This window comes from Silene latifolia, chromosome 1 (genome assembly GCF_048544455.1).
Source record: "Silene latifolia isolate original U9 population chromosome 1, ASM4854445v1, whole genome shotgun sequence".
In the NCBI taxonomy this organism is placed as follows: domain Eukaryota; kingdom Viridiplantae; phylum Streptophyta; class Magnoliopsida; order Caryophyllales; family Caryophyllaceae; genus Silene; species Silene latifolia.
In genome coordinates, this window is record NC_133526.1 from 29,969,681 (window position 1) to 29,997,214 (window position 27,534).

General features: G+C 38.5%; 4 protein-coding genes across 4 annotated transcripts in view; 2 read left to right on the top strand and 2 right to left on the bottom strand.

The window, feature by feature from the left end:
- Positions 1 to 10,963: 10,963 nt before the first annotated feature.
- Positions 10,964 to 11,755, bottom strand: LOC141658249 (uncharacterized). Its single transcript, XM_074465381.1, has one exon. The coding sequence runs from the start codon at positions 11,546 to 11,548 to the stop codon at positions 11,345 to 11,347; it is 204 nt and encodes a 67-aa protein (XP_074321482.1). The 5' UTR covers positions 11,549 to 11,755; the 3' UTR covers positions 10,964 to 11,344.
- Positions 11,756 to 13,652: 1,897 nt separating this feature from the next.
- LOC141602111 (non-specific phospholipase C6) lies at positions 13,653 to 21,827 on the top strand. Its single transcript, XM_074422427.1, has 4 exons — positions 13,653 to 14,701; positions 18,405 to 18,706; positions 20,383 to 20,559; positions 21,350 to 21,827. Exons 1-4 carry the CDS (start codon positions 13,944 to 13,946, stop codon positions 21,646 to 21,648), a joined length of 1,536 nt encoding a protein of 511 aa, XP_074278528.1. The 5' UTR covers positions 13,653 to 13,943; the 3' UTR covers positions 21,649 to 21,827.
- The window catches only part of LOC141602117 (uncharacterized), a 60,117-nt gene continuing 52,927 nt past the window's right edge, over positions 20,345 to 27,534 (bottom strand). Inside the window, exon 9 of the mRNA XM_074422432.1 lies at positions 20,345 to 21,874. The gene's annotated coding sequence lies outside the window, so the exon portion shown is untranslated. The remainder of the gene's footprint in view (positions 21,875 to 27,534) is intronic.
- Positions 23,761 to 26,306, top strand: LOC141658407 (uncharacterized). The gene is made up of 2 exons (XM_074465402.1): positions 23,761 to 25,926; positions 26,034 to 26,306. Exon 1 carries the CDS (start codon positions 25,043 to 25,045, stop codon positions 25,859 to 25,861), a length of 819 nt encoding a protein of 272 aa, XP_074321503.1. The 5' UTR covers positions 23,761 to 25,042; the 3' UTR covers positions 25,862 to 25,926; positions 26,034 to 26,306.

Genomic DNA, 27,534 nt, shown 5'->3' on the forward strand with positions numbered 1-27,534 from the left:
CTAATCGGGCCGGACCATATCTAGTCAAATCAATACTCCCGTGGGGCGGTTAGAATCACAGACCTAGACGGGAATGAGTTTTCAAACCCCACAAATCTCGACCAACTGAAACGGTACTATGCCTAGGATAGAACAGAAACGCGCCTCGCGTAAACCTACGTGTCGCTCTTGCGGCACTAAATAAACGGCCCCTGGCCCATCTGAATGTCACTGTGCTCTTGCATCTTGGCAAATTTGTCATCCTCATATCATCAAACAAACTAAATTCGCACCTCCCGAGTAAGCAAAAGCTCATGCTTGTTTTCTATGTTCATTACAAGCTCTTGCTTCGAACAATTATTCTTTTACATTTACTCGAACTACGCGCAAGGGTTTGATTTCGCTTTTTTAAGTGAATACGTAGGCAGTCCTTCACGGGATTCAACCCACCATTTTATTTAAAATGTAAATAGAAGGACATCTGCATTGCATTTGAAATTCGACAAGAATAATTAAAAGAAAATAACAACGGTTTCGTAACCACTTAACCTTTTATATTTCATTCAATTTCTAATAATAATAATACGGCAAATAATAAAAATCGACTAGGCTAGGATTCTAAAAATCCCTCCTTTTATTACAACAATAATAATAATAATCAAATAATAAATAAGACTTGGGCTATTCTTCCATCTTTCCCTTGCCCTTGTCGTTCTTGTCATATTTCTCGGTCACGACCTCGAGCCGGCGCGCCCGCACCACTTCGACCTAATCACCAACGGTCTTTCTCGAGGCCCGACTCTTCCGTTCTTGCCAACCACCACCTCTCATGCGACAGAGTAGTCTTCGATTTCTTCAAAGGATGAATGACTTGAAAGCCGGCTTCTTCTTCTCCTTCGATCGATGCTTCTCCTTCTCTTTCTCTCCTTCGCGCACCTTGTAGTCAACGGGCTCACGCTTCCTCGCCTCTTTCACGCTCTTCCGAAGTTGCGGCCTTCCTCCATCTCAGATAAGAATCCGACACCCACAAGGCATTGGAGGAGAAACTCAGGAACCACATATTCCTTTGGGCCCACTTCATAGCCCACTCTCTTCGGCTCTCGGTAGTCAATGCCATGGCAGTCTGCGGGACGGTGTCAAGCCTAGGAATCATCTGCTTCAACCCGACTTGCCTCATCAATCTCTCAGGGAAGATGCATACCATAAACTCCAATCCAGGGATGCGCACGGACCTAGTAGGATCCAAGGAAGACACTCCGGATGATTTGAGATGCCACCACGGTACAATCCACCCGATCAAAGGGCCATCGTCATTCTTCACTTGTTCTTCCAATAGTCACGACCGGGTGAAATCCACCATGTACAGCCGTGTCCTCATCGAAATCATACGGGCATGATAGGAAAGTGCATGAACTGGGGGCTCGAGCAATCGGAGACGTTCCATAAGCCAAACCTACCAAAACAGGTATTAGACACCCGAAGAAAAAAAAAAAAAAAAAAAAACGAAAAAAAAAAAAAAAAAAAAAAAAAAAAAAAACGAAAAAAAAAAAAAAAAAAAAAAAAAAAAAAAAAAACGAAAAAAAAGAAAAAGAAAAGAAAAAGGGTGTCTTTTACCTGTAAGATGACGGGACCCCCCAAGAATGGAAGATCGCGATTAGATTTCCTATTATCCAAGCCCAAGATAATCTCCCCTAAACACAGTAAGCAGTGGGCTCTCTGCAGCCTCCATTTGCTCAACGAGACCCAATAGGCGGGGATCACCTCTCAAATCTTCATCAACATGTCCCTGAAAGACGTAAACGTGAAGCAAACAGAAACCGAATGCTCTCCTCCTAGCAACATAAGAGACAGTAGGGTCGGCCCTGTTGATGAATCGATCCATAAAAATCCAACATCCGCACGCCTTTCGAAGTAACAAGACGATCTACCTCAAGCCTAGTAAGTCCAAGCAAGTCTCTAAACTTGCTCTTATACCCTTGTGAAGTGGAGGGGATAGCAGGTAAATGTTCAGGGTCCCACCCGCCAATAGCGACAATTTCCTCCGGAAAGGACAAATATCACCTCCTGGGAACGCGAAAACATGATAATTTGGATCCCAATAATCAAGACAAGCATCCAAGAACGGCTTCACTACCTTAATGAGCTTCAAACTCAACAAAGATCCAAGGTTGTAAGCACCCATGTCATGTTTCTCAATATTCGAAAACTCGTTAGTCCATTCCTTCAAGCGAATTTCTAGGGTATTCATGATGATAATTTTCTCTTGAAAATTTATGGGGAGTTTTGTATGTGAATCAACGAAGAAGAGACGGAAGAATTGTATGATTTAAAGCCTCATCGACGCTTCTATTTATACTAATTGCTGTTTCCAAAAATCTGTCAGAACCGACCTGCTTGGGAACAGCGCGCGGCACTCGCGCGCTCTTCCAAGGGACGCACTCTTCTTTCGCGCCTCTTCCCTAGCATCACTTCTGTGATTTCCGTGTTTGGATCTTTCCAAATTCTATAAACGAATAATTTCCTATTCCTACGGGATTTTATTTTGGTAAATCCGCGAAATTTACCATGCTTCAAGTTTCCTTGATCTAGGAACGCGCATTTCGAGGCGACGTCAACATTTTCGGCCATTTTTATGTTTAGTTCTCATTCTAATTCTTTTTTTAATTCTTTCTTTTTCATTTTCACTTTTATTTAGTCAGTTCATTTCTATTTTCTTCATTTTCTAACTTATATATTTCTTTTTTCTTTTTTTTTTTTTTTTGCGGGGGTAACCCTCCCTACCGTCCGGTCATTTTTACAAAATTTTTGCATTTTCGCGTTCTTTTCGAGTCCCATTTTTCTTTTTTGCACTAGTTAAAGGCCTTATGTGTATATAAAAATGTAAATGAATGTTTTTTTTTTCTTTTTAACTTCGGTAGCATGACGGTGCAAACCACTGTCTACCAAACTTGTCCAAAAGCTAACCTGCAGGTACAAACAACACAACCCGACATCAAAAGGCACTCAGGCCGTCGTATATACAACAAAAAGCAAATGTACAAGCAAACTGGGGACTTCGCCCCAAACAAGTCCAGATGTGCAACTGGGGGCTTCGCCCCAAACAAATCCAAGTCCAAATAAACTGGGGGCTTCGCCCCAAACAAAATCCAAAAATGTTCAAAATCAAGACTACAAAAACCACGCAGACTACTGCTGAGCACCCTCCAACTCGGCAACCCTCGCCATAAGAGCAGCGATCTCGGCATCCCGAAACTCGAGCTCCCTCGACAAACGAGCCGTCTCCTCCCGGATCAAGCTAACTCTCGCTCCACTCACGATCGGCCCGAGAACAAAGAAAGAAATTGGCTCATGTCAATCTATTCAAACAAAATAAAAAAGAACAAAACAAAAAAATCAATCAAAAGAGATCAAATAAGGTTCATACCTGACGACCTCGACCACCGACGAGTGCCTCGATGGCGGTAGCTCGCAACCGGTTGGCCACCCTCCATAGTGCCACGAACCGAGATGGCGCGACTGCGTTTTCAAAAGAAATTCTCTCAAATTGAACAAGTTTAATCCAATGTGTTCTTACGCAAAAGGTGAAGAAGCCGAGGCTCACCCTCCGAATCGATCTTGCCCGGTCGTCGAGGCCGATCCGTCACGCCCACGTCAAAATCACGCAACTCGGAGATCGTCGTCCTCCCGGTCGCGTCGGTGTACTCGAGAGTCTCGGGATACACTGGGGGCTCGATGCCCGCCGCCTCAACCTCCTGCAAAGACAAACGACTCTCATTAATCGGTGATCTTTCATCGAAATTCCCAAAGTCAATCAAAGAGAAATAAAAGGATACTCACCACTACGGCCGACGCGCAATCTCCCGTAAAGGAATGCCGAGTAGTCCTCACCGAGCGAAAGGAGGTCGTCACCACCGGCACCGCCAAGTCCGCCTCCCTCTCGGCCTCGGAAGGCTCCCCCGAACATCGTCCTAGGAGGATCAACAGAACCGTCAACGCGCCCGAGAGCACCGACGAGCCAAACGCTCGCCTAAGTACCACACAGACCCATCGACGTCCACAACAACAAACCGACTCGGGCTCCTAGGTCGAAGGACCTCGAACAAAAGGAGGTGCCTCGGCATACTCCGCCCAAGGTCTGGGCACCCACTGCAACAAGATAAAGACAGGGATCATTCCTATGATCAGATAAAGGGAAAGAAATATAAATGCATGCAAACGGGATACTCACGCTGCTCAGCTGAAGGGCGTTCACATCCCGCCGGTAGACATTGTGAGAAGAACGCTTGCTCTTCGTCCGGCACATGACCCAATACCTCACCACGGGATAGGCCCTCTCCAACGGCTCCGTCCTCTTGGGCGCGAGGCCCGGAAGTAAGAGTACACCCACGCCCGTAAACGGAATAGTCAATGACGATCTTTCGATCTTTGATAAAAGAAAGGAATTTATTTTTGTCCAAAGGAAGGTTCATACCTCCAACAAGAGCCTGTGTCCGACAGCGCCGGGAGAAGTCCCCTTCTCCATCAACTCCGGACGAACCATGGCCCTCATGAAGCGGATAAGGACCGCAAAACCAAGATGACCCAATCCCAACGCCCTAGGGAGCTCGGTCGTCGAAGAAAGGGAAGAAGCTTCGTCGACAACCTCTCCCCCTTGTCTCCGAGGTAAATCGAAGACAAGAACCACCAAAGCCACAGACGAGCCCTCTCGCTCCGCCGTACAAGGAGGAGGAGCCGTCTCCCTCCCGTCGATCACCACCGATGCCGGGTCTTCCCCGCAAGTAATCTCGAACATAGGTACTGGGTACCAAACCCGCACGCAACAGCCTTCGGCGACAGGTTTCCACCGATCGCCTCCTCGCCTCGGCCGAATCCGCTCTCATGCCAGCCTCCGCCACACCATCTCCTCGATCCCGCACGGCACTGAAATCATGCCGTAGTCCTCCAAGGTGACTCCCACCTCACCAAAAGGCAGGTGAAACGTGGAAGTCGTATCCCAAAATCGATCCAAGAAAGCGCGGACCAGGCTAAGGTTGGCCCGCAACTTCCTCTTCACGATATCCCTCCAGACCTGAACCAGAGGACCGAACGCTCCACGCTCGATCATGGCCCTCTCCTCCTCCGACAGCCGCTCGTAGTGCTCCATCGCCGTCGTGTACCCCGAGAATGACCGGATATTCCCGGCCTCCTATTATGATTCGAGATAAAGCTATCTTTAATTTTGAAGTAAATTTGAAGGAAATTTGAACAAAAAACAGAAAGAGGATAAGTAATGAGTTAGGGAATTCCTATTTACCAAGCTCTTCACCGTCCTGTAGGACAAGTGACCCTCTGCAGCCCACACAAGGTGCCTACTCTCCCAAGTCTCAGCCCACGCGGGAGCTCCTCTCAGCTGACGACCCCCTCGTCCGAGGTGGGCCCGTCGCGGAATCTCCTCCTCAGCCTCCTCCTCAGGAACCTCGTCTGCAGCAGCCATCACCGCGTCGGTGAAAGCCTGCTCCAAAGCCTCCTCAACCGCACTGGCGTCTACCTCCATGGGAGTCCTCCCGGAAGTGGAAGCATCATCACCTGCAACATTAAAGCAAGTTTAGGCCGCGTCACGTGACGGCGAGCCTTTGATTAAGAAGTTTTCGAGCCTCCGGAGCCCTGGAAACTATCCTTTCTGGCCATCCTTGGCCATATTCTCACCAATTCAATCACTCATGTGACAAATTGGGTCAAGTCAAGTCAAAATCAAAGTCTGGTTCCGGGTTCGAGTCGAAAATTCGGCAGCATTTCGCTATAATGGCGTTTATGCCCTAAAAGGTGCCCTGCAAAAGTTGTCACCAACCAAAATTCCGAGATGACAGGAAGTTTACCCATCACCCAAGGGTCCCAAATATCAAATTTCATCACAAATGGGCAATCCTAAGGCCGTTTTCGAAGCAATCATCGATCTAGTCAGAAACTTAGTCTCAAAATTCGCTCAAGGGCTCAAAACTCGATGAAAATTCAAAGTGAATACATGGTTATGTTCCTAACATTGCCTACTATCCATTTCTAGCATCAATTTGGCAAGACAAATCCATTTGGGGGAAAAGCCCCAAATTTTCGAGCAAATGGGTCGAAAACCCTAATTATTGCAGCTCAAAATTCGACAAATACGGATGATTAATGCAAGTTTAAAACACATACCTCGATTAGTCATATTTCAAGCAAGCTTTTGAATCCAACCTTGACGGAAATGGTGAAGATTTGAGAGAGAAATTGAAGGATTTGTGTTTCAAATAATGAATTAAAACCCTTCGATTTCGCGTTTTTACGCAGAATCAAATTGGGGAAAGGACGCGACGGCGCTGCGCCTCTTCCAAGAGACGCAGCTCTTGCTGCGCCTCTTCCTTTTGTTCCCTCCTTACGAATTTTCGGAAATTCGTTATGAGTTCGTTATTTGTGGGCCCATCTTTGGTGCGCCTCTTCCTCGATGACATTTGTATCATTTTGGTCCGTTTCGGCGATTTTTTCTTCGTTCCGGCCCGCATTTTATCCAAATAGCGACAATATTTTGGCAAAGATCGTCCAAGTTCATTTTATCCCTCGCAGCAGATTTTTTGCAGTATTGCTCATTTTGTTTCAAATGTGAGTGGTATTTTGCAAGATCTTGCTCACTTGAAGTTTCTCCCATGACGATCAAGATGCTCCTAATCGTCAAAATAATCACCCAACGAGAGTTTGCTTGAGGACAGAGACAAGCAGATTCCCGCCAAGATCATCAGTAGAATCACCCGACAAGAGTTTGTTTGAGACCAACGCAAGCAAATTCAGCCTCTAAATTTCGCCAAAGTTCGTTTGAGACCGACGCAAGCAGACTTCCCCAGCAGTTTCTACCGACGTCCTGCTGTTATTTTTTATATATATCTTTTGTTCCCCGCAGAGTTCGACCAAAGTTCCCTGTGACCTCCTAATGCCTTCAGACACCAAGTTATCTTCAGACCAAATTTTTTTTTCTCTTTCGAAGCGTCTTCAGTCCCGTTTCACCCAGGGGTATTTCGGTATGGTCTCTTCTTATGGTCAAGCGAGCTTCCTTACGTAGTCTAATGGACTTTAAACGACCCTCCCGATAGTCGACAGACTCTAAAATGTTCCCGACGACAGTCCTTGGTTCGACCCCTTGAGCGCCTCGCGTCGCCATAGTCGTCGAGTTGTAATCTTCGATTGAACTGATGGCTATACTTTGACTTTCGCCTTGTCCAAGCCTCGGTCAAAGTGGGGGCTCAGAGACACCTCGTTTCTGCACCCCTCGCAAACCACCCTGTGATGATTGGGCCGCATGTTTGATTCGCGGAACGATTTGTGACAGTTCGTAAGATTATCGTCAAGTGATCGCTCAAAAATTAATGTCAACCTCTTAGTTGTCATCTACGTACCGATACGGTCGTTTTGGCGATAATTAGAGTACATTCGAGTCCGGGTCAAAAACCGTCTCCATTTTCTCGATAATTAAATCCCGAGTCTGAATGTTCTGAATGTTCCGGATATTTCTATTCCATATTTCTCAAATTTTATCTTTTGGCAAATAATATCCCGTAATATTCAAAAGATAATCGAATCAAATCCGTCCTACCATAACTTAAACACGGAAATCTTTCTTAAACAGAGGAAACCTCCACGGGGAATAGACGCAGTCTTTGCGCCTCTTCCAAGAGACGCAGCAGGCGCTGCGCCTCTTCCCAGGCCCTTCTTTGCATGATTTACGTATCTTTTTCATATCTTTCCGAGATTCACTTCCAAAGAGTCTCCGAAACCCTATTCCTCCGTGTGATTAGTATAAATAGGAGCTTTCGCTCCTCATATTTCTCACGCGAGTGTCCGCCCTTCTCTTCTCCCTTTGCATTCTAGACTTTGTTCTTACTAATTGGCGCCTACGTGCTTGAACCTTCGACCACGTAAGCTCGGATCCTTCCGGGTACCAGCCTCTCCGTTGCATGACCGACCAATTTGACCACTACACTCAATCAATCTAATTAATCAATTTGTTAAATCGTTTTCCTCTTTCGAGGGCACTCTTTCCTTGCATTCGCGTCGAGCATCACTAATCGATTTTCTTAGTTCATCTCGTTCCGTCAACATGTAAGTCTGAGGGTGTATTAACCTCTCTTTATTTATTGTATTTATTTTTTCGTATAACAATTGTAAGGTTTATGTCGAAAGTACCTCATTAAAACTGATTTCTAAAACCGCCTTCAAAACCTTTTTTTTGCCGATTTCCGATGAGATGACGTCGAGAAAAGACGCAAAGAATCGCTGCGCCTCTTCGAAGGAGCGCAGCACCTGCCGCGCCTCTTCGTGAGGCTGCCGCAGTTCCTGCTTCTTTTCTTCTTCTTCCGTCCTCTGTAATTCGTGTTTGTGTTTGTTTCATTTGTTTCCTCTTGTTCTTTAATTCGTTCATCATAATAACATATTAATTTCACATGTATATAATTAATCATTCATCATTTAACATGTTTAATCATCATAAATCCGGCTTAAATCCCTTATAATCAATATTTGCGGGTTTTCGTCATAAATTCAATCCGGGTTTTAGAGATTCAATTTCATCATATTGAGTTTCTGGAATTCATCCTTTGATACATTCTAATTTATTTATTCATTAATTTGTCATCAATTCATCATGTTTAGTCTAATTAATTTTGTTTAGTTTGTAGTTACTAATTAATGTTATTTCATCTCGTAATTAATTCTTTAGCATCCGTCTCATCCATGTTTTACTGTTTTTATGACACCTTCATATGTAAATAATACATTAAATTACTTTCATCCGAGTCAATTGTCGTAATCGATCCATAAATTAACCAATTAACATTAACGGTTTGCAGTTCCGGCTTCGTTACACTAGAACTCACCCTTGGAATAGACGCAAAGAATCGCCGCGCTCTTCCAAAGGGCGCAGTGCTCGCTTTGCGCTGTTCGGGTGATTTCGTCCCGAACTCCTTTTCTGCCTTGACGTAGTTTAATTAGTCTACATATTAATTAACTAATACCCGTATTATCACTAACTTCTGTTCGTTTACTTTATTTAATTTTCTTTGTTTTATTCTTTTATTTTCTTTTCTCAAATTATCCGTTTTAAAGGTATTTTCGACATAAATCGCCTATTCCGTTGTAATTAATGTAATTTTATTGTAATTTATCGTTATTGTATTGTTTCTTTCATTTGTATTGTCTTCATATGTAAATTAACATTAATTCCTACTTCGACCCCAATTGTTTGCTAATTACGTGTTCACCGACTTAGTCTAATTCTCACATGTTAGGATTAATCTATGGATGTTGCATTGCATGCATATAGCCGACGATATATCAAGTACGAATAAACTCCCTAATCATTAGTAGAGGCCGCTATCGAGGCGGGCGGGATTAGGTGTTCGATCAAAAGAGCTTCCTAATACGTACCCTCACCCCTTACTCCAGATCTCCGTGAGCACCCGTGTTCATTGGCATCCACGAGAGTCATTCTAGACATAGAATGCTAAGGGTAACGATCGCTTAGTGTTCATGTCACTACTTTGTGTCTTGACATGACACGAGGTATTCGAACGGTTCCAATTTCCCATAAAAATTGGTGGCGACTCCTTACAAAATGCAAACGCTTGTTCTTCCCGAGCTCCCCTCGTCCCAAGCGCCCCCGTGGGCGGCCCGCAGTCCACACACACCCAGGCCATTGAAATAAATATCAGACTTCTCACAATTCATCTCAAGGCCAGATGCAACAGAGAAGGTAGCAAACGCTCTTAGCAATACAGTAATAGAAGGTTTGTCACCTCTGCAAAACATTAAAAGATCGTCTGCAAAACAAAGGTGAGTTAGCTTTAGTGCTCTGCAAAGGGGGTGGTAACTGAACACCATATTATCAGTGACATTAGCTAAAACCATGCCGAGGTATTCCATGCACACAGTGAACAATAAAGGAGACAAAGGATCTCCTTGTCTTATGCCTCGTTTCCCTTGGAAATACCCGTTAAAACTATTTCATGTCATCGTTGAAGTTGTTTATTTCTAATATTGTTATTGTAGAAATTTTTCTCTGTCAAATGCTAAGTAAATATCATTCTTTACCTCTTTTTCCTATTATGACATGTTACTTTTTCATGAAGTATTTTTTTTTAAAACAAAGTTTAGCCTTTTCCTAAGGTTTTTGTGTAAGACAATTACAGATTTGGTTATAATTACCAACTCGAATCTTTTGTAAATCTTTTAAATATTCAAAAATGTTTCTAAATAAAATTATCTTTATTACTACACAAATTATTTCACCAAATAGTTAAAATCGACAACTTAGATTTTTGACAATATTTATATTTGTAAGACATTATGATCTCTTTTTTTTTTCTCACAAAGATTAATTATATGTTTATAAAATATACAATTTTAACACTTTTATACGTTTATTATATGACTAATCAGGACCCTTTTTTTTTATTAAATTTGTAAATACGGAAGAAGATCCCGCCGGTGGGTGTAGTAGGTTAAACGACCCACCGGTAGGGGCAGCGGAATTTTTAGAGTCCTCAGAAAAGTGACTCTGATACCATGTTAAGATTATAGAGGGGAGATGATTGTATAGAGAGAATTGTATTATTGAATTGTGGTTGTGTTACATCGATATGGTGAGGTATATATAATACCTCCCAACTTAACCCTAACCCTAATATGGTCAACCCTAATAATAGCCGTGCCTAGTATAGACCCAATCTTCTAATACTCATTCGCTTCATCGTCAATCACCGTGTTAACAAGCCAGTCCGCACAATGATTATAGTCACGGTACACATGAATTTCAAACCTCCAACGAACCTCCGTAGCCATTAACTTCATCATAAGCATCTGTATGTGTTTAACTTACAATTTGCTTGTACTGTTACTCTATTAACAATAACAATTTCCGTTCCAAGTTTAAGGAACAAGTAACTGTAGCAAAATCAAGCCTTTACAGGATTACCTCTATGATTAAACAGTCAAACGTCATTTTAATATATACGACTATACGAGGCAATAAAATGAACAAGAAATTAAATAAAAATGAGAGGGTTAGTTCAGAAAACTTGGAGTAGGATTTTCCATGCTGCATATACATTACCCATTTGACCGGGAGTACAAGTGTACAACTAGAACCATTAGCCGAAAAATAAAAAATGCCATCAGAGCCGTAACCACAAAATGATTTTGGGGTCGGCTATGCCAAAAAGAAATAAAAAATCAATGGCAAAGGACAATAAGTCAATAAGTAAAATAAAGGGTTAAGTTTTGTACTAAGGAAAACGGTAAAATATAAAGTTATACTCCGTAGCATTTTGCATCGTAAAAAAAAACTCTGAAATGATGTACTCTCCTCCTAGTAAATGTGGACACCAATGGCCATAATGAATATGGTGAAGGCAGCAAAGAAGATGAGGGTGTGGATGATGACGGCCTTGGGGTTTGTTTTGAAGCTTCCAAATTCGACATGGCGGTCATTTCCTGGCAATTGGAACAGTAAACCCGGGGAGAGTATAATGAAGAGCAATACCCCAATCAGAATTGGCCCCCAATCCAGCATTGATTTCCCTTTGGTAGATTACAATTTGTAAATTGTAATGTTAGCTGTAACATCTGTGATCTTTATAACAGAAGCCATATGATTCACAAAAGCTGGTGTAAAACTTTATGCTTGCTTGCATTGTAGAAATAGAATCACACTTTTTCTTACATAGGTACAATATATCAGTAACGTTAGAAATCAAGGAGTTATCACGGCCTGATCTCGGCCATTCAATCCTAGGTACGCTTATCGCCTCAAAACATGGTCGAGGTGGCCTACTCTTAACAAGAGAATGATGATTTTGTCAATTTCAAGGTACTAGTTAGCTTAAGTTAAGACAAAGAAACAAATGCATCTGCAACCAATCCACATATTTGTGAACAACAGTAGCAGCAGCATTGTCTAGTGACTCAAGGGGTTACCATATTTCACAGGTTAGGGGAGAATGGAGATGTATCGGGAATTGCATCGACTGACTGATATTATTCCATCGTAATCACTAACTAATTATTATAGTAGTCTTTAGATCCATGGACAATGGCGGCCAGGATTTCCCTTTAGGGGGGCGAAAAATTTCAGCCTAGGCAAACTGGTAATGCCACAAGAAAAAAAGCGAAAACTAAAAAATTCGAAATTTCCAATGTCCAGTAGAGGCGACCGCCCCTGCTAGCCCCCCTAAATCCGCCACTGTCAATGAAATAAAAATAGGAGTGTAAATTGTGAATTGATTTAAATTTGATAGGATGTAATTACATTGTTACTTAGAGGTAGTAATCATGTCATGGTCTGGTTATCTGGTTTGGGCTAAATTGTGTAGCCCAATCTGGCCTTCTATCCGAACTATTGAGTGAACATCCATGTGGTTTATACATTGTTGCTTAGAGGTGGTAATCACTAATCAGGTCGTTTATGGACCAGGTTAAAGTGGGTCAGGTCATATTTGTTTGGGTTGTGTCGAGTTATTAATGTGTCTGTTACAACCAATATTGGGTCATCATTGGTGACAAGTCGGATTGCTTTAATTCTTTCGTTGTCCTAGTCATTTATTTACTTTATTTAAAATTTTATAATAATGACAAAGATAAACGATGGAGAATGACGAAATAAGCAATTGGTTGGAACTTGGAAGTGCGAAAGTACATACTACATAGTACATACCATATTTTTATACACAAAAATCTCATTGAAGACGGCGATATCCGTCACAAGCTTGTGACGGATACCATTTCCTCTCACAAAATACTCATGAGAGATGAGTGGGGAAGCACATGAGGGGTGCCCTACCTTGTCCCCTCTCTCTTTTTGTGAGAGGTCTTCAGCTTGTGACGGGATTAGCCCATCACAAGCAAGACGCTTTAATTTTTTGCCGGAAGAAAAATTACATACTACATTTAAAACTCGGGAGAGGATAGATCTACGTTCTTCACCATCACAAGTAAATCTAGGCCGTCGATTTATTCTCGAAATTAAATCACATCCATTGATAAATAATGGAGATGGATAGGTAATGGAGAAGATCCATTGCCAATATTTACTTCATAATAATAAACCCATTTATGATCTAATCATAACTCAAGTGATTAGTTACCTTAATAGTATCACACATTCATCTTATTTACATTGCTTTATCTTTATATCCTCTTACACAAAATCTCATTTGTGACGGCACATATCCGTCACTCTGGAGTGACGGATACCATTTTACCTCACAAAGTACCCACTTTTTCTCTCTCTGCAACACTATTCATGTGGTCCCCTTTCTCCACTAACCCATTTTGTTACCATTTTAACTCACAAAATATCCGCCACAAATGGTGACCCGTCACAAGGGAGACCAATTGATCCTCTTAAAGCACTCCTCAGTCCTCTCCCCTTCACTCTTTTTTTTTTCCACTCACGTGCTACTTTATTTCTCCACTCCTTTTACTACCTACAAAACACGATTAGACCCTATTCTTTTCAATTAAACTAGTAAAACGAAACTGAATAGACTTGTGTTGGGGTAATATAAATTAAGTGAAACTAAACTCAACAAAACTAAATAGAGCTTAATTATAGCAATAATAATCTATTACTCTTTTTAATTAAAGCAAATCTATTAATGTAAATATCATGACCCGTCAAAATAAAAATTTGATTTATAAAAAAGAATACGTTTTACAAACTTCTTGTACAATAATTTATATAGAAAACAAATTAAGCAAAAACACAAACCCATAAACTTCATTCTTTATCATAAATCATCCAAATCATGAACCTTCAAGGAAAAAACACTCAAAGCTCAACTCTTACTATAACTCCAAAAAAATAAAAATCCTCCCATTTACAATTTATGTTTATATTTCTCTATAAACCCACTTCATTTCAAAATTCACATTCTAAAATCAAAATCTCCAAAAAAATAAAATAAAAAATGAGAGCACTAATTATTCTTCCAATTCTTATATTTTCCACCATTTTTTGCACTAAACAATGCTTAAGCCAAACACAAACACCCATTAAAACAATCGTTGTATTAGTGCTCGAAAACCGGTCATTCGACCATTTAATCGGTTGGATGAAACGAATAAACCCACAAATAAACGGTCTAACCGGCACCGAATGCAACCCGGTATCAACCAAAAACCCGGGTTCAAAGTCCATCTGCGTGACCGATGACGCCCAATACGTGGACCCGGATCCAGGCCACGAATTTGAAGACGTAACAAAACAAATATACGGGTCGAGTCAAATACCGGCGATGAATGGGTTTATAGAACAGGCAATGTCAATGTCAGGAAATGTGTCGGACACGGTTATGCGAGGGTTTAAACCCGAAAATGTACCAGTAATGGCAAAACTGGTGGAAGAATTTGCTGTATTTGATAGATGGTTTTCGGGATTACCGGGCCCGACACAACCGAATAGATTGTTTGTGTATTCGGGTACGTCACATGGTGCAATAAAACATGTGAAGAGACAGTTGGCATTGGGGTATCCGCAAAAGACGGTATTTGATTCAGTGCATGAAAATGGGTTAAATTTTGGGATTTACTTTCAGTCAGTTCCTAGTACTTTGTTTTATAGGAATTTGAGAAGATTGAAGTATGTTTTTAAGTTTCATTTGTTCGATAAATTTAAGAAAGATGCGAGAACTGGCAAACTTCCTAACTTGGCTGTCATCGAACCTAGGTAACCAATTCTCCTTTTCTTTTTAGTTTTTTACGGGGCCGGGTTAAAGATCGTTCTACGGTGTATAATGATTTTATAATGATCATGCAATTCGTTTACCTTATTAAATTAAATAGGGTTTTTTCATGTGAATAATCCAACCTATGCCCTCTCTTCTCACATTAATCCATCCTAACGTTTAACTGAGAATAATCTCTGACCTCATTTAACTTGTATTAGACTAGTGGAAGGGATACCTGAACAACCGGTATCCCTTATGTTAATAAACTTGTTAACCCTTAACTCCCTTCTTATTCATTTCTTATTGTCAAAACAAAAACCATAATGTTATTTCCCCAGAACTTGTCAAGTTTGTAATCAATGGAAACCCTCAATTAATTTCCCCAATTTGATTTCCCTTTCATTTGTGGTGCGAATTGATCAACAAGGGCGATTTTCATTCTATTGGCAAAATTTGGACCCCCGCCGTCTAATCTTCACCGCTCTTTTTCCTTCTACTTGTCTGCACACTCACAAAACTCCAATTCTACTCACAACAATTTGACGCATGGAAATGGTACTCGAAAACGTTATCCCTCTATACGACGCCGTTGAAGTCGATTTCGAGTATGAATTTGACGCTGCTCGCTTTTTTGATTTTTCCAAATCTGAGGCTCGGATGTCCGAGCTTTGTGTTTAATTTGATTTTTTTTTTGTTTGGTGTTGTTCAAGGTTTTAGCTTTATGCGATTGTTTGTGACCTTTTGAAATGCAGATATGAACACGATGTAAAGAATGTGTTATATGACGAGCATTGATTTCCCCCAAATCTTTTTGTGGTAGAATTTGCCCTCTAATTTGAAGGAGAAGGGAGGAATAAAAATTGGGGAGTAAGAAGAAAATAAAAGAAAGAACAAGAAATAAGAGAGACAGAGATAGTAAACTTAAGAAATGAAGAAAAATAAACAAAAATTGAAGAAATGAAGAAGAATGATAATAATCTAATAAATGAAGATGAAGAACTGTAAGATATGAAGATTAAAAGGATTAAATAAAGTTTTAATGAGGTCACCTGTTTGGATACCGGTTGTAACAGGTAAAAAATGGGGTTGGTCTAATATAAGTTAAATGAGGTTAAAGACGAGATTATTCTCAGTTAAACGTTAGGATGGATTAATGTGAGAAGGGAAGGCATAGGTTGGATTATTCACATGAAAAAACCCTATTAAATAAGGTGCATAAATTATTATAATGTTATTCAACACCGTGTTGTTTTAGGTGATGTGGTATAGTTATAGATTTGTGATCTAGGGCCGGGTTGGGTTTGGGTAGAATTAAAATAGTTTCTCTGTTTAGTCTAATTTCATACATTTTAACTTAAATATTTCTCGCATATTTTACTGAAATGAATGAAATTGGAGTCAACGGAGGGATAAAAATGTAAGATTCTTCTCAAATGTGATTTTTAGTGTATTTTGTTTAGCTATTTGGATTTTAATTTAGCAAGTGTTTGTCTTTAAATTCTTGAAACTTGAAGGACGGAGTGAGTCGAATTTAGTTCGGGTTAGTTGATTTTTTTATAAATCTATATTGCACATTTGCACGCATGCGTCATTTTCAAATGACTGAGTAGTTAGAGTCTAGGTTGCACGGACACTCCTAGTTTTGAGCGTTCCCGTGCCGGACACCGTGTCGGACACCGACACTTGTAGGACACGCCTGAAAACGTTCTGGACACGCCTTGAACCGTGTCCCCGGTTTTTATGTTAAAAAAAACGTGTCGGACACGGTCCAACATGGTTGGACACGGCCCGTGTCCGCTGGACACACCAAATAAGCAGCTTTGAAATCAAAATTTCACTTTATCAGTTATCAGGACATCTCACTCTTCCATTTTCCTCTTACATCTCACTTATCCCTTTTTTTCTCTTGCATTGTGATGCCTTCCCGCCTCCCCTCGCCTCAGTCCGACCGCCGTGACCCTCCCCTTCCCCGCCGCCAGCCTCTGCTCGCCACGTAGCTCGCTTTTTCATTTTTTCCTAATTTCTCAATCTATATTTTATTTCTATATTAATCTATATATATATTATACATAATAATAAGTTTCTAAATAATCAAATTAATCAAAATCAATCGTTATAATGATTATTATTGTTGTTGTTATTAAATTTGGGGGTTTTAAATTTGGAGATTGTTGATTTTTCGGAAGCTAGGGTTTGTTTGATTTATGGATAATTTTCGGAAGCGAATAACTGAGTTGTTATTCCCACTTATTGAAAGAAGTTTAATGAATAATTACAATGGTGCAAAGGATGATCCATGAACTCCTTTTTTTTAGCTTTTGGTGAGCATTGTTTGTCCAATTTATTTCTGGTGCCTTTTAATGTTAATATATTTTGCGGAAAATATTCGGTTTGATGACTATGGTGAATAGTATTGTAAAACTCGAATTTGGGTTTGTAATTTGGAAACTTTGATACTTTTTATTTAATTTTGTAAGATTTGAATGCTTATTTAAATTTGGATTTGTAATTTGGAAATTTGTAGCTTTTAAGACATGTTGATTTTAATGTATAAGACGTTAATATTGGTTGTCATTTTACGATTTTGTGGCTTTAAAATGTTTAAATGACCAAAGTTTAGATGTTGGTTATAATGTTCTTCAAATTCCCTTTATTTTAATATGTATATTGATTTTTTTTTTTGCCGTGTCCGTGTCCTGAAAATTTTGAAGTGCCGTGTCGCGTGTCCGTGTCGTGTCCGTGTCCGTGTCCGTGTCCGTTTTCGTGCAACCTAGGTTAGAGTTACAAAAACACATACATCATTTATTAATTAGCTATTCTTACTTGTGACGAAAAGTAACTTCGGACATTTCACAAATCACTTTTTCTTTTTTAACATAATCTTATCTTTATTAATTTAGAAGACAATACTCAATCCAGGGCGTGCCACGTCATTAATTCAACCTTTTATTTTTTTTGGAAATACATGTTATGGTGGGACCCGTTAGTGTGCAATGTATTTATTTCTTCAGAATTTCGGCTATACAAACATGCGACAAATTCCGTCTTAGAAGAAATACTATGAAATAATACTATGAAATAATTTTATACATTCCGAATAAATGAAATTAATGACATATAAGCGGAATGAATTACAAATCGGAATAAATGAAACTAATTACAAATAAATGAATTACATAATTTTTTTAAAAAAAATAATAATAAAATTACATAATTACGAGAAGGAATTACATTTAATTACGGGATTGAATTACATATAATGCGAATAAATTACATGCATAATTTTTAAAAACTAGATAATACGATATATTTTTAAGGAAAAAAAATATCCTTTGTTATTTCCTCTTAAACCATTGCACGTGAACAAGTATTTGTAACAAGTTTAAACATTAATTATGTAGATCGCTGATTTAGATCAACTAGATGAGTACAATAGAAATACAAAAAAAAATACATCAAAATACATTAATAACGGCCCAAATACATACCCGTGCAATTTTGCACGGGTTTAAAACTAGTTTAATCAATTGTAAAACCCCACAAACTTGTGATGCGTCACAAATTAATTGATGTTGATGTTATTAATAACTTCACTACACGAACCAATTACTTATGTTTAGTGCACTAAAATTTATCCCAATTACTATAAGTAAATACGGAATAGATATTGATTAGAGAGTGCGAAATGGATAATGCACACAGGTTCTTCGATTTAAAAGGAAAACCAGCAAACGACGACCACCCATCACACGACGTTGCAAACGGGCAAAAGCTAGTGAAGGAAGTGTATGAAACATTAAGGTCAAGTCCACAATGGAATGAGACATTATTGATAATAACATATGATGAACATGGTGGATTTTATGACCATGTTCAAACACCTTATGTTAATGTCCCTAGTCCTGATGGTAACACCGGTCCTCCTCCTTCATTTTTCAAGTTTGATAGGCTTGGTGTTCGCGTGCCTACTATTATGGTCTCGCCTTGGATCAACAAGGGAACCGGTATGTCTTATATCCCCTCTTTTTTTACTGTGGTCGATTCGTCACCTATTTTCTGTTTATTCATCTTATTTATTTAGTGTATTAAAAAAGGAAAATGAGTTACAAGTTAACATAAATGAAATAGCTTAACGGGTTTTGAACAAGTTCATTGATTTTATGAGCCGTGAATTTTTTGCGTGTATATTATCCAGTTTTAGGCTTGATTCGAGTCGGGTAACATCACTAAAGCCTTTCCCTTAGAGTTTTAACTATGTGGATTCCAAGATCTTGAATCCTAAGACATTTGGTTTGATTTAATTGGTCGTAAATAAAAGGGTACATAAATGAAGACTTGCTGATCATGTATACTCATCATTTTATCAAGAAAATCAACAAAAGAGAATGTCCCATATCATGTATGCTAACATGACTTTGAGCATTTTGTTTTTGCATAGTGAAGTTTGATTGATTTCTCTTTTAGTGATTTTGGGAGTGTAATTGGGTATTTGCTTTGGTATGTAGTGCACCTTTTTTGGGTGCTTTTTGACTACTTGCACCGACAATTTTCTTAAATTAATTTTAATGTTTATAACTGGTCACATACACACATGCTAGTTTAAGATCCTATGTTAAAGGGTTTGTTTGATAGTTTCTACTTGTTCACATTAGTTATACTCTTCTCTATCAAACTGTTGTTGGGGTTAAATGAAGCGCAAGATTAATGTAATATATCGGAAATGTGGAGTTTAATCCATAATTTATTTATCATGATATCTGCATCTTAACCATTAGACTAATATCTTTTCGATACTTCTATATATCAAATAGTGGACTTCATAACATTCATTTTAAATATTCGGTCCCTAATTAACTAACTCTGACATTCACAATACTTTCGCCATAACCTTTAAACAAAGAGATTTTCAATTAGTTACGATTAGATTTAGTTAGAATGTAAATAAATATGTACACGACATAAAATTAGCTCAAAAATTGGATAGTCCCCAAACACATGGTGATCAAATAATAGAGGCTTTTTAATAATGATGACTTGTGGGTCGATACAATATATAGGATGGCCACCTATATTTCCAAATTACAATATGGCAATTTTGATGAATTTATATCATTAATGTATCTCCCAAAACCCAATCCTCCTTATAATAAATTTGTGCATTATATTGTTGGTAATTATTTGAGTGGCTCACTCTAAGGCGATTTGTGTATTATTTGGATCTGTTTGACTCTTAAGACAGTTTTAAGAAAAACTTACTAAGTATCTATAAATTAATTCTTATGAAGAAGTAACAAATGTTTTATTACTTCAATAATGACGATTGACTCGATAGTCGATACATAAAGACATTGTAGATTTGTAGCCTCTAAGTATTAAATCTAGAGAACAATTGGATGAACATCAACATTACGACCGTGTTATATAATGCAGTTGGTCTCCATTAAAACGATTACATCCGTTTTAAGAGTTAAATGGGTCAAATATTATAGCTTATAGGTGGCAGGGACAAGAGTTGTTATTACCTCGACATTTTGCTTTTTATAACATCCATCTATTAGCCCCGTTTTATTGTCTAAGACGGATATAGCCATCTTAAACAAAAAATTTGTTACATTTTGATTCACTTTTTACAATAATTTGACTTTTTTTTTTTTTTTTTTATTGGATGTGATTTGATCAGTTATAAGCAAGCCTACAGGTCCAACAGCAAACTCAGAATATGAGCACTCTTCAATCCCAGCTACCATTAAGAAGATATTCAATCTTAAATCTAATTTCTTGACCCACAGAGATGCTTGGGCTGGCACTTTTGAAGGTGTTGTCACCCAGTTGACCCAACCCAGAACTGATTGCCCAGGTTAGCTATTTTCTCCTAATCTTCGCGCTACGTAAATTTAGAAACGGAACAAAAGGGAACGGGCTAACAATATAATTGGGATTGAGGGAGCACATGGCTAATTAGGTAGCATGGACACTCCTTCTAACTAGGCGTCCCATGTCAGATGTCGTGTCGGACACCCGGACATCCGACACTCGTCGGACACACGCCTAAACATGTTATAATTTAGACGAGGAATAAAATGTCAAAAGACATTGATTAGAAGATGAGTTTTGGTGAGAAATGAGAATTAGTTATAGTTAAGGTCAAATTTTACTTTCACTTATTTAAATTTAATATCAAATACATTACAAAAATAAAATCATACGTTATTTATAATCATAAAATATATATTTTATTTAATTTAAATAGTGTGTCCCGTGTCCTAAATTTCATGGGATGTCGTATTACGTGTCCGTGTCCGTTTTTGTGCTACCTAGATGGCTAACAACCTTATAATGAAACATGAGATGACGTTACCAGCTCGTAGGTGGTACCGAGTCTCAGTACCATCTTCTCACAATTAAAATACCCGGAACATCAAAATGATGGATCATACATAATGCATTAATGCACGTGAGAGGGTGGTACTAAGTCTTGATACTATCTGATCGGCCATATTATTGTTCCCTATTAATACTTTATGCACCTTCTTTATTGTTACTACGATTAAATGAGATGCATAAGCTAACTATTATGTAGAACGGTTTTAGATAAGACTTATTTAAATTGGTTGTAATTATTTCAAATTCGGTTTTGTTATGCATAGAGGTTTTACCAGAAGTAACTCCTCTAAGGAAGACAGAAGCAAACGAAGAGAAACAACTATCATCATTCCAAAGAGAAATACTGGAATTAGCTGCTGTACTTAATGGTGACCATTTACTAAACAGTTTCCCCGACGAAATGGCGAAGAAGATGAACGTGAAGGAAGCTCATGAATACGTAACAGGGGCTGTTTCGAGATTTCTTAGAGCTGGCAGACAAGCTGTTAAGCTTGGTGCTGATGAATCGACCATTGTGAATATGAAATCTTCTCTTACAACTCGATCTTCTGTCCATCAGTAGTCGATCACTTTTTTTTTGGTACCCTTTTATGAACCTTCTATGCTAAAAAGTGTAAGGTTATTACTATCCTTAATATAGTTAATACTTAATACTAGTACTGTTTTGTAGTTGTTTCAGAATGTAATTAAAATTATTAATACTAAAAACACAAATACTTGTGTAAGGCGGTTCACAACAAATTTATCGTGAAATGAGATTGGAAAGTGGTGAAAACCATCCTTAAGTACTTGAGAAGGACTAAGGACCAATTCCTCATTTTTGGAGATTGTGAGCTAAAAGTGTTTGGCTATACTGATGCTAGCTTTGCATCGGATAAAGATGATAGCAAGTCTACCTCTGGTTATGTTTTCACCTTGAATGGTGGAGCTGTGAGTTGGAGGAGTTCCAAACAAGGTACAGTAGCCGACTCAGTAATCGAAGCAGAGTACATAGCCGCATGTGATGCTGCTAAAGAAGCCGTTTGGATAAGAAAATTCTTAACTGAACTTGGTGTTGTTCCTTCTGTGGAGGAAGGTGTTCCTCTAATGTGTGACAATACGGGAGTTATTGCACAAGCAAAGGAGTCAAGATCACACCAACGATCCAAACATGTTCTTCCGAAATTTCACCTGATTAGAGAAATAATTGAACGTGGAGACGTTCAAATTCAAAAGGTGGAAGGGAAAGAAAACGTTGCAGATCCTCTCACTAAAGCGCTTGGATCAAAGGAGTTTGACAAGCACAAGTGGAATATAGGATTAAGGTTCATGACCGATTGGCTCTAGGTCAAGTGGGAGATTGTTAGAATTATGCCCCAGTGCAATCGTTAGTTATGTAACATTTTGAACATATTTCATACAATGTAATTATTAATGGAGATTAATAATTAGATGGCATTTTCTTATTATCTCATTATGGTATTAATACGATGATAAGTCTTTGATTAAACCGGTATATTTGACATCATAATGAAGATTATGATAATGAGAGTCGAGTATTATAGAGTTTAGTCTAAAAGTGTTCTTGGTCGTGTGATTATCAGAATGGGACTATGATAATCCGAATAGACCAATATATTGATAACGGTACTCATGAGATGAGTATTAATGGATCTCATTCATTAAGTTATAATATAGATAATGCATATGGAGATATGATTATTGAACTGACCAACAGTGAGATTTTCCAAATGGTTATTATTACCTATGCATTGTCAATGTGGAAATTCTCTTAAGGAGTAGTTGTATATTTTATCCTTTGACCTGAGATCATCATTGTAGTTAATAGACTACTTATTGTACTTAGATACCGGACACCTAGTGTGTAAGAATGCTAGTTGAATGGTCATTGGGTATAATTAAGTACCTATGTAATTAGTGGTGAGTCAAGATGGAATCCGTCAACTCAGGGTAATGAGTTTGAACTCTATGTTGTCATTAATCTTATTGGTCATATAAAGACCTTGGCCAGGGCATACGAATGTTTTAAGAAAGGAGTTTCTTAAAGTCATTCTTGACCGATAATGATTGACATGTAACATAGTGGTCGTCTCGTGGGGTTTGACAAATAAACCATACCCTAGGACGATCCGGAGTTGGAACGACGGAGGGAAAAAAATACAGATCCTTTACCAGGTTCGAGTACGATGAAAGCACAGTGAATATTGGTATTCACGTTATCCGGCCGTCGGGGAGTGTTGTTAGACGCCAACCTCGATTAATAGTTAATGAGATTAATTATTACCGGTTTAGCGATGAACCTATGTGGTCACACACTTACGGTGTGATATTTAACGTTTACGGTTATTTAATTTATTATGAGATAATTAATTAAATAATCTCGACGACATATTTTTATATTGTCCGCTAACACGGAAATATAGTTATTATCGGAAAGACGTTTGTATGAGAGACGGATCAAAATGAATCAGATTGGTATTAAGCTAATTTACACGTCCTTATTGATAAACATGATTGATTCAATGTTTATCAAAGAGTTTGCTACGTGGCTTTTACTAATGATTGCTTAACAAAGTTTCACGTGGAGAAACTTAATGAGCAAGTTATTTGTTACCTATAAATAGCCATGCATTCTTGCTATTTATACGTACAACAGTAACAAGTTCGGATATCATCTACTCTCATACATACATAAAAGCGAGATAAGTGTTTTCTCTATATTCCGAGGTCGTCTCAAGGGCTGAGAACGTTAGTTTATCTACCGGTGTGGATACACTAGAGACTCCGTATTTTCGAGGTTAGACCAATTTACTATATACACATAAAGTATGTGTCCTTTTACTCAGTTTTTACAAAAATTTTAAATGCAATAGATCTCACAAGGACCGCATTTCTGTCTTCCGCTGCTACATGTAATGTGCCGCGGTCCCTTCAATTGGTATCAGAGCCAATTTTGCATTATAAATTTGGGTCTGTAAGTTTGACCGATCTTGTTTATACGCGAGAATGGTTCTCGCTATTATCATTGAGCTTTGTTTTTCAAGGTTCAAGTGTGATAATATTAAGTGGAACATTGATTAAAATTGCATGGCCATTAATTTCTTCAATCATTAAGCTTTTAATGATAGATTTGTATGCAACTTTAATTTAATATTGACACATGTAAATGAAGTTTTATTAGCTATGCACGTATGCATGAAGCATGATTGTTAAAATGATGTTGGTACGTGATACTTAAAGCTGGATGCTCATGCTTGTTTTAGTTAGTCAGTTAATCACATATTTGATTCTGTTTAATTAATAGAACGAATGATAAGATTGCATTATATATGACATTCGTATTGGCATGATTAGTTATTAATAAGTTACATGAGATGTAACCGCAAGAGTTATATGATGGCTATTTATAGCTATCTGATTGACGATTATATTAGATATAATTGTTAATGTTTATACGATATAAGCACTTGAGTTACTTAAATTGTTTAAGTGACATAAAAAAAACTTGACCAATTAAATATTATTGGGTTTTAATTGATAAAATATTAGATATTTTGTCAAAGGTTGCCACTCAGGTAGACAATAAAATTATTTTATTTTGTTTACAAGAAGCGACCTGACAACCAGGGGGCTTGTAGTTCGGAGATATAATAATATTGTCTATTGTAGATGATACGGGGGTGAAGAAAAGTTAACTAATCTTGTACTTTTAGTCTGGACAACCCAGAGGGTATGGCATTTATTAATTTTCTGTCACTAGAGTGGATAAACTCAACTACACTGATAGGTACGACCTGACAACCAGGGGACTATGTAGTGTAGAGCCTGAAATGATTTTATAAGATAAAATCAGATGAATTTTAATTATGATGAGAAACGACCTGACAACCAGGGGGCTCATGCATGTTTTAAAATTTTTATGTATCATTTTGATGAAGTCCATATCATAATGATGTATGATTATGTTCTTATTTGGATTGTTTTCTTTCAGAATAAGATTTCTCAAAATGGCTGTTATAACACTGCGTGGCATACTTGATGCTAAGCTGGGCAGTAACAATTTTGATGATTGGTACCGCAACCTGAGAATTGTTCTCATGCATGAAAAGCTAATCGATGTGATCGATAAGCCTGCTAAGGTAGCACCCCATGAGGGAGAAGATGATGCAAATATATTAGATACATATGCTAAGTACTTGGAGCAAAGTACTACTGCAAAGTGCATTATTTTGGCCTCCATGACTGCCGATTTGCAGAGACAACATAATGACATGAATCCACCACAGATTATTGAACATCTTAAGAAGATGTATGGATCTCAGAGTAGGACTGCAAGGTACCAGTTATCTAAGTCCTTGTTTGAGTCTAAACTGAAATCTAAGGAGCCAGTGGGTCTCCATGTTCTAAAGATGATTGATCTGATAGAACAGCTTGAGAAGCATGGATGCACTCTTGGTAAAGAGTTGTCGCAAGATTTGATCTTGCAATCTCTTAATGATACTTATTCACCGTTCATTGTTAATTTTAACATGAACAAGATGGATTGTGATCTGCATGAATTGCTCAATCTGTTGATCGATTTTGAAAAACAAATCACATCTGGGAAGGTGAATGTATCTGGTTCTGTGAACTTGGTTGGGAGCTCTTCTAAGAGCAAGTGGAAAGGCAAGAAACGGTCTAAGAAAAATCCACTTGCACCCAAGGATGTTGTGAACAAATCCAAGGGAAAGAAGGTGCAGCTTGACCAAAGTGGATATCGAATGTTTCTTCTGTAAAAAGAAAGGTCATTGGAAGAGAGATTGTCCGGAGTACAAAGCTACTCTGAAGGGCAAGAAACAAGGTGAGATATTCGTGAATAATGTTTTCATGATTTCTTTAGCAATTACTGATACTAATAAATGAGTATTGGATACCGGTAGTAGTTTTAACATCTGCAATATGTTGCAGGGTTTAAAGATCAGTAGATGGTTGAAGAAGGGAGAAGTCACCCTACAAGTTGGGAATGGAGCACATGTTGCTGCCATAGCTGTAGGAGAAATTTCTCTTGTAATACCTACGGGCAAGACAATGTTGTTAAAAAGTTGTTATTATGTTCCTAAGTTTGCATCGAATGTAATTTCCATTTCGTCTTTAGACAAGTGTGGTTTTCGAACAACTTTTGATAATAATCAATGTTCTGTATTTCATGGTAATGAATTATATGTAAATTGTTATTTACAACATGGTCTGTATATCTTACCTGAATTGACAACTTCTCCTATCATGACTATTTCTGGCCAAAAGAGGAAGAGAAATAATCAAGAAAATCAAAGTTATCTTTGGCATTGTAGGCTTGGTCATATTGGTGAGAAAAGAGTAAACAAATTACACAAGGTCAAGGTTGCCTTGGACAAGATGATTATCAATCATATGAAATGTGTGAATCTTGTCTCAAAGGAAAGATGACCAAATCTCCTTTTTCTGGAACTGGAGAGAGAGCCAGTGAACTTTTAGGACTTATACACAGTGATGTATGTGGACCTATGAAAGTTCAAGCTAAAGGTGGATATTCTTACTTTATCACCTTCACAGACGATATGTCAAGATTTGGATTTATATATCTAATGAGACATAAGTCAGAATCTTTTGAGATGTTCAAAAGTTTTCGTAGTGAAGTTGAGAAACAGACTGGTAAGAACATCAAAGCATTGAGATCTGACCGTGGCGGTGAGTATCTCAGTGATAAGTTTGTTGATTATTTAAGACAAGATGGGATCTTGTCACAATGGACTTCTCCGGGAACGCCACAGCACAATGGTGTTTCTGAAAGGAGAAATCGAACCTTATTAGATATGGTACGATCCATGATGGGGTTCACTGATCTTCCGATCTTCTTGTGGGGATATGCTTTAGAAACTGCTGCATATTTACTGAATAAAGTTCCCACTAAGGCAGTTGCTAAAACTCCATATGAGATATGGAAATGACGTACGCCCAACCTGAAACATTTGAAGGTTTGGGGATGTCTGGCTTATGTTAAACGACTGCAGTCAGATAAGCTTGATGCAACGTCTGACAAGTGCAGGTTTGTTGGTTATCCTAAGGAGACTATGGGGTACTATTTTTATCACCCTTCTGAACACAAAGTTTTTGTGGCTAGAAATGCAACCTTTTTGGAAAAGGAATTCCTTGAAAAAGGAAGTCATGGTGTAGAAATAGATCTTGAGGAAATTCGAGATACCAACGAATCAGCATTAGCTCAAGAGCATGGGATGCAAGTTGAGCAGCCTTTACTTGATATCTTAAAGTTGCCTCCAAGGGTTCCAACCTCAATTGTTGAGGTAAATAACGTGGTTGATGAACCAGTTCAGGAACCTAGACAACAAGAGGATCAAGTTGTACATGAACCTCTTAGAAGGTCCACTAGGGAACGTCGGGCACCAGATCGGTTAAATCTTATGGTGCAAAA

Coding starts and splice junctions, on each gene's coding strand:
- LOC141658407 (XM_074465402.1), top strand. CDS start 25,043: ATGATTATGTTCTTATTTGGATTGTTTTCTTTCAGAATAAGATTTCTC.
- LOC141602111 (XM_074422427.1), top strand. CDS start 13,944: ATGAGAGCACTAATTATTCTTCCAATTCTTATATTTTCCACCATTTTT. Junction 14,702..18,404: donor TTGGCTGTCATCGAACCTAG/GTAACCAATTCT, acceptor TAATGCACACAG/GTTCTTCGATTTAAAAGGAA. Junction 20,560..21,349: donor ACCCAGAACTGATTGCCCAG/GTTAGCTATTTT, acceptor TGTTATGCATAG/AGGTTTTACCAGAAGTAACT.
- LOC141658249 (XM_074465381.1), bottom strand. CDS start 11,548: ATGCTGGATTGGGGGCCAATTCTGATTGGGGTATTGCTCTTCATTATA.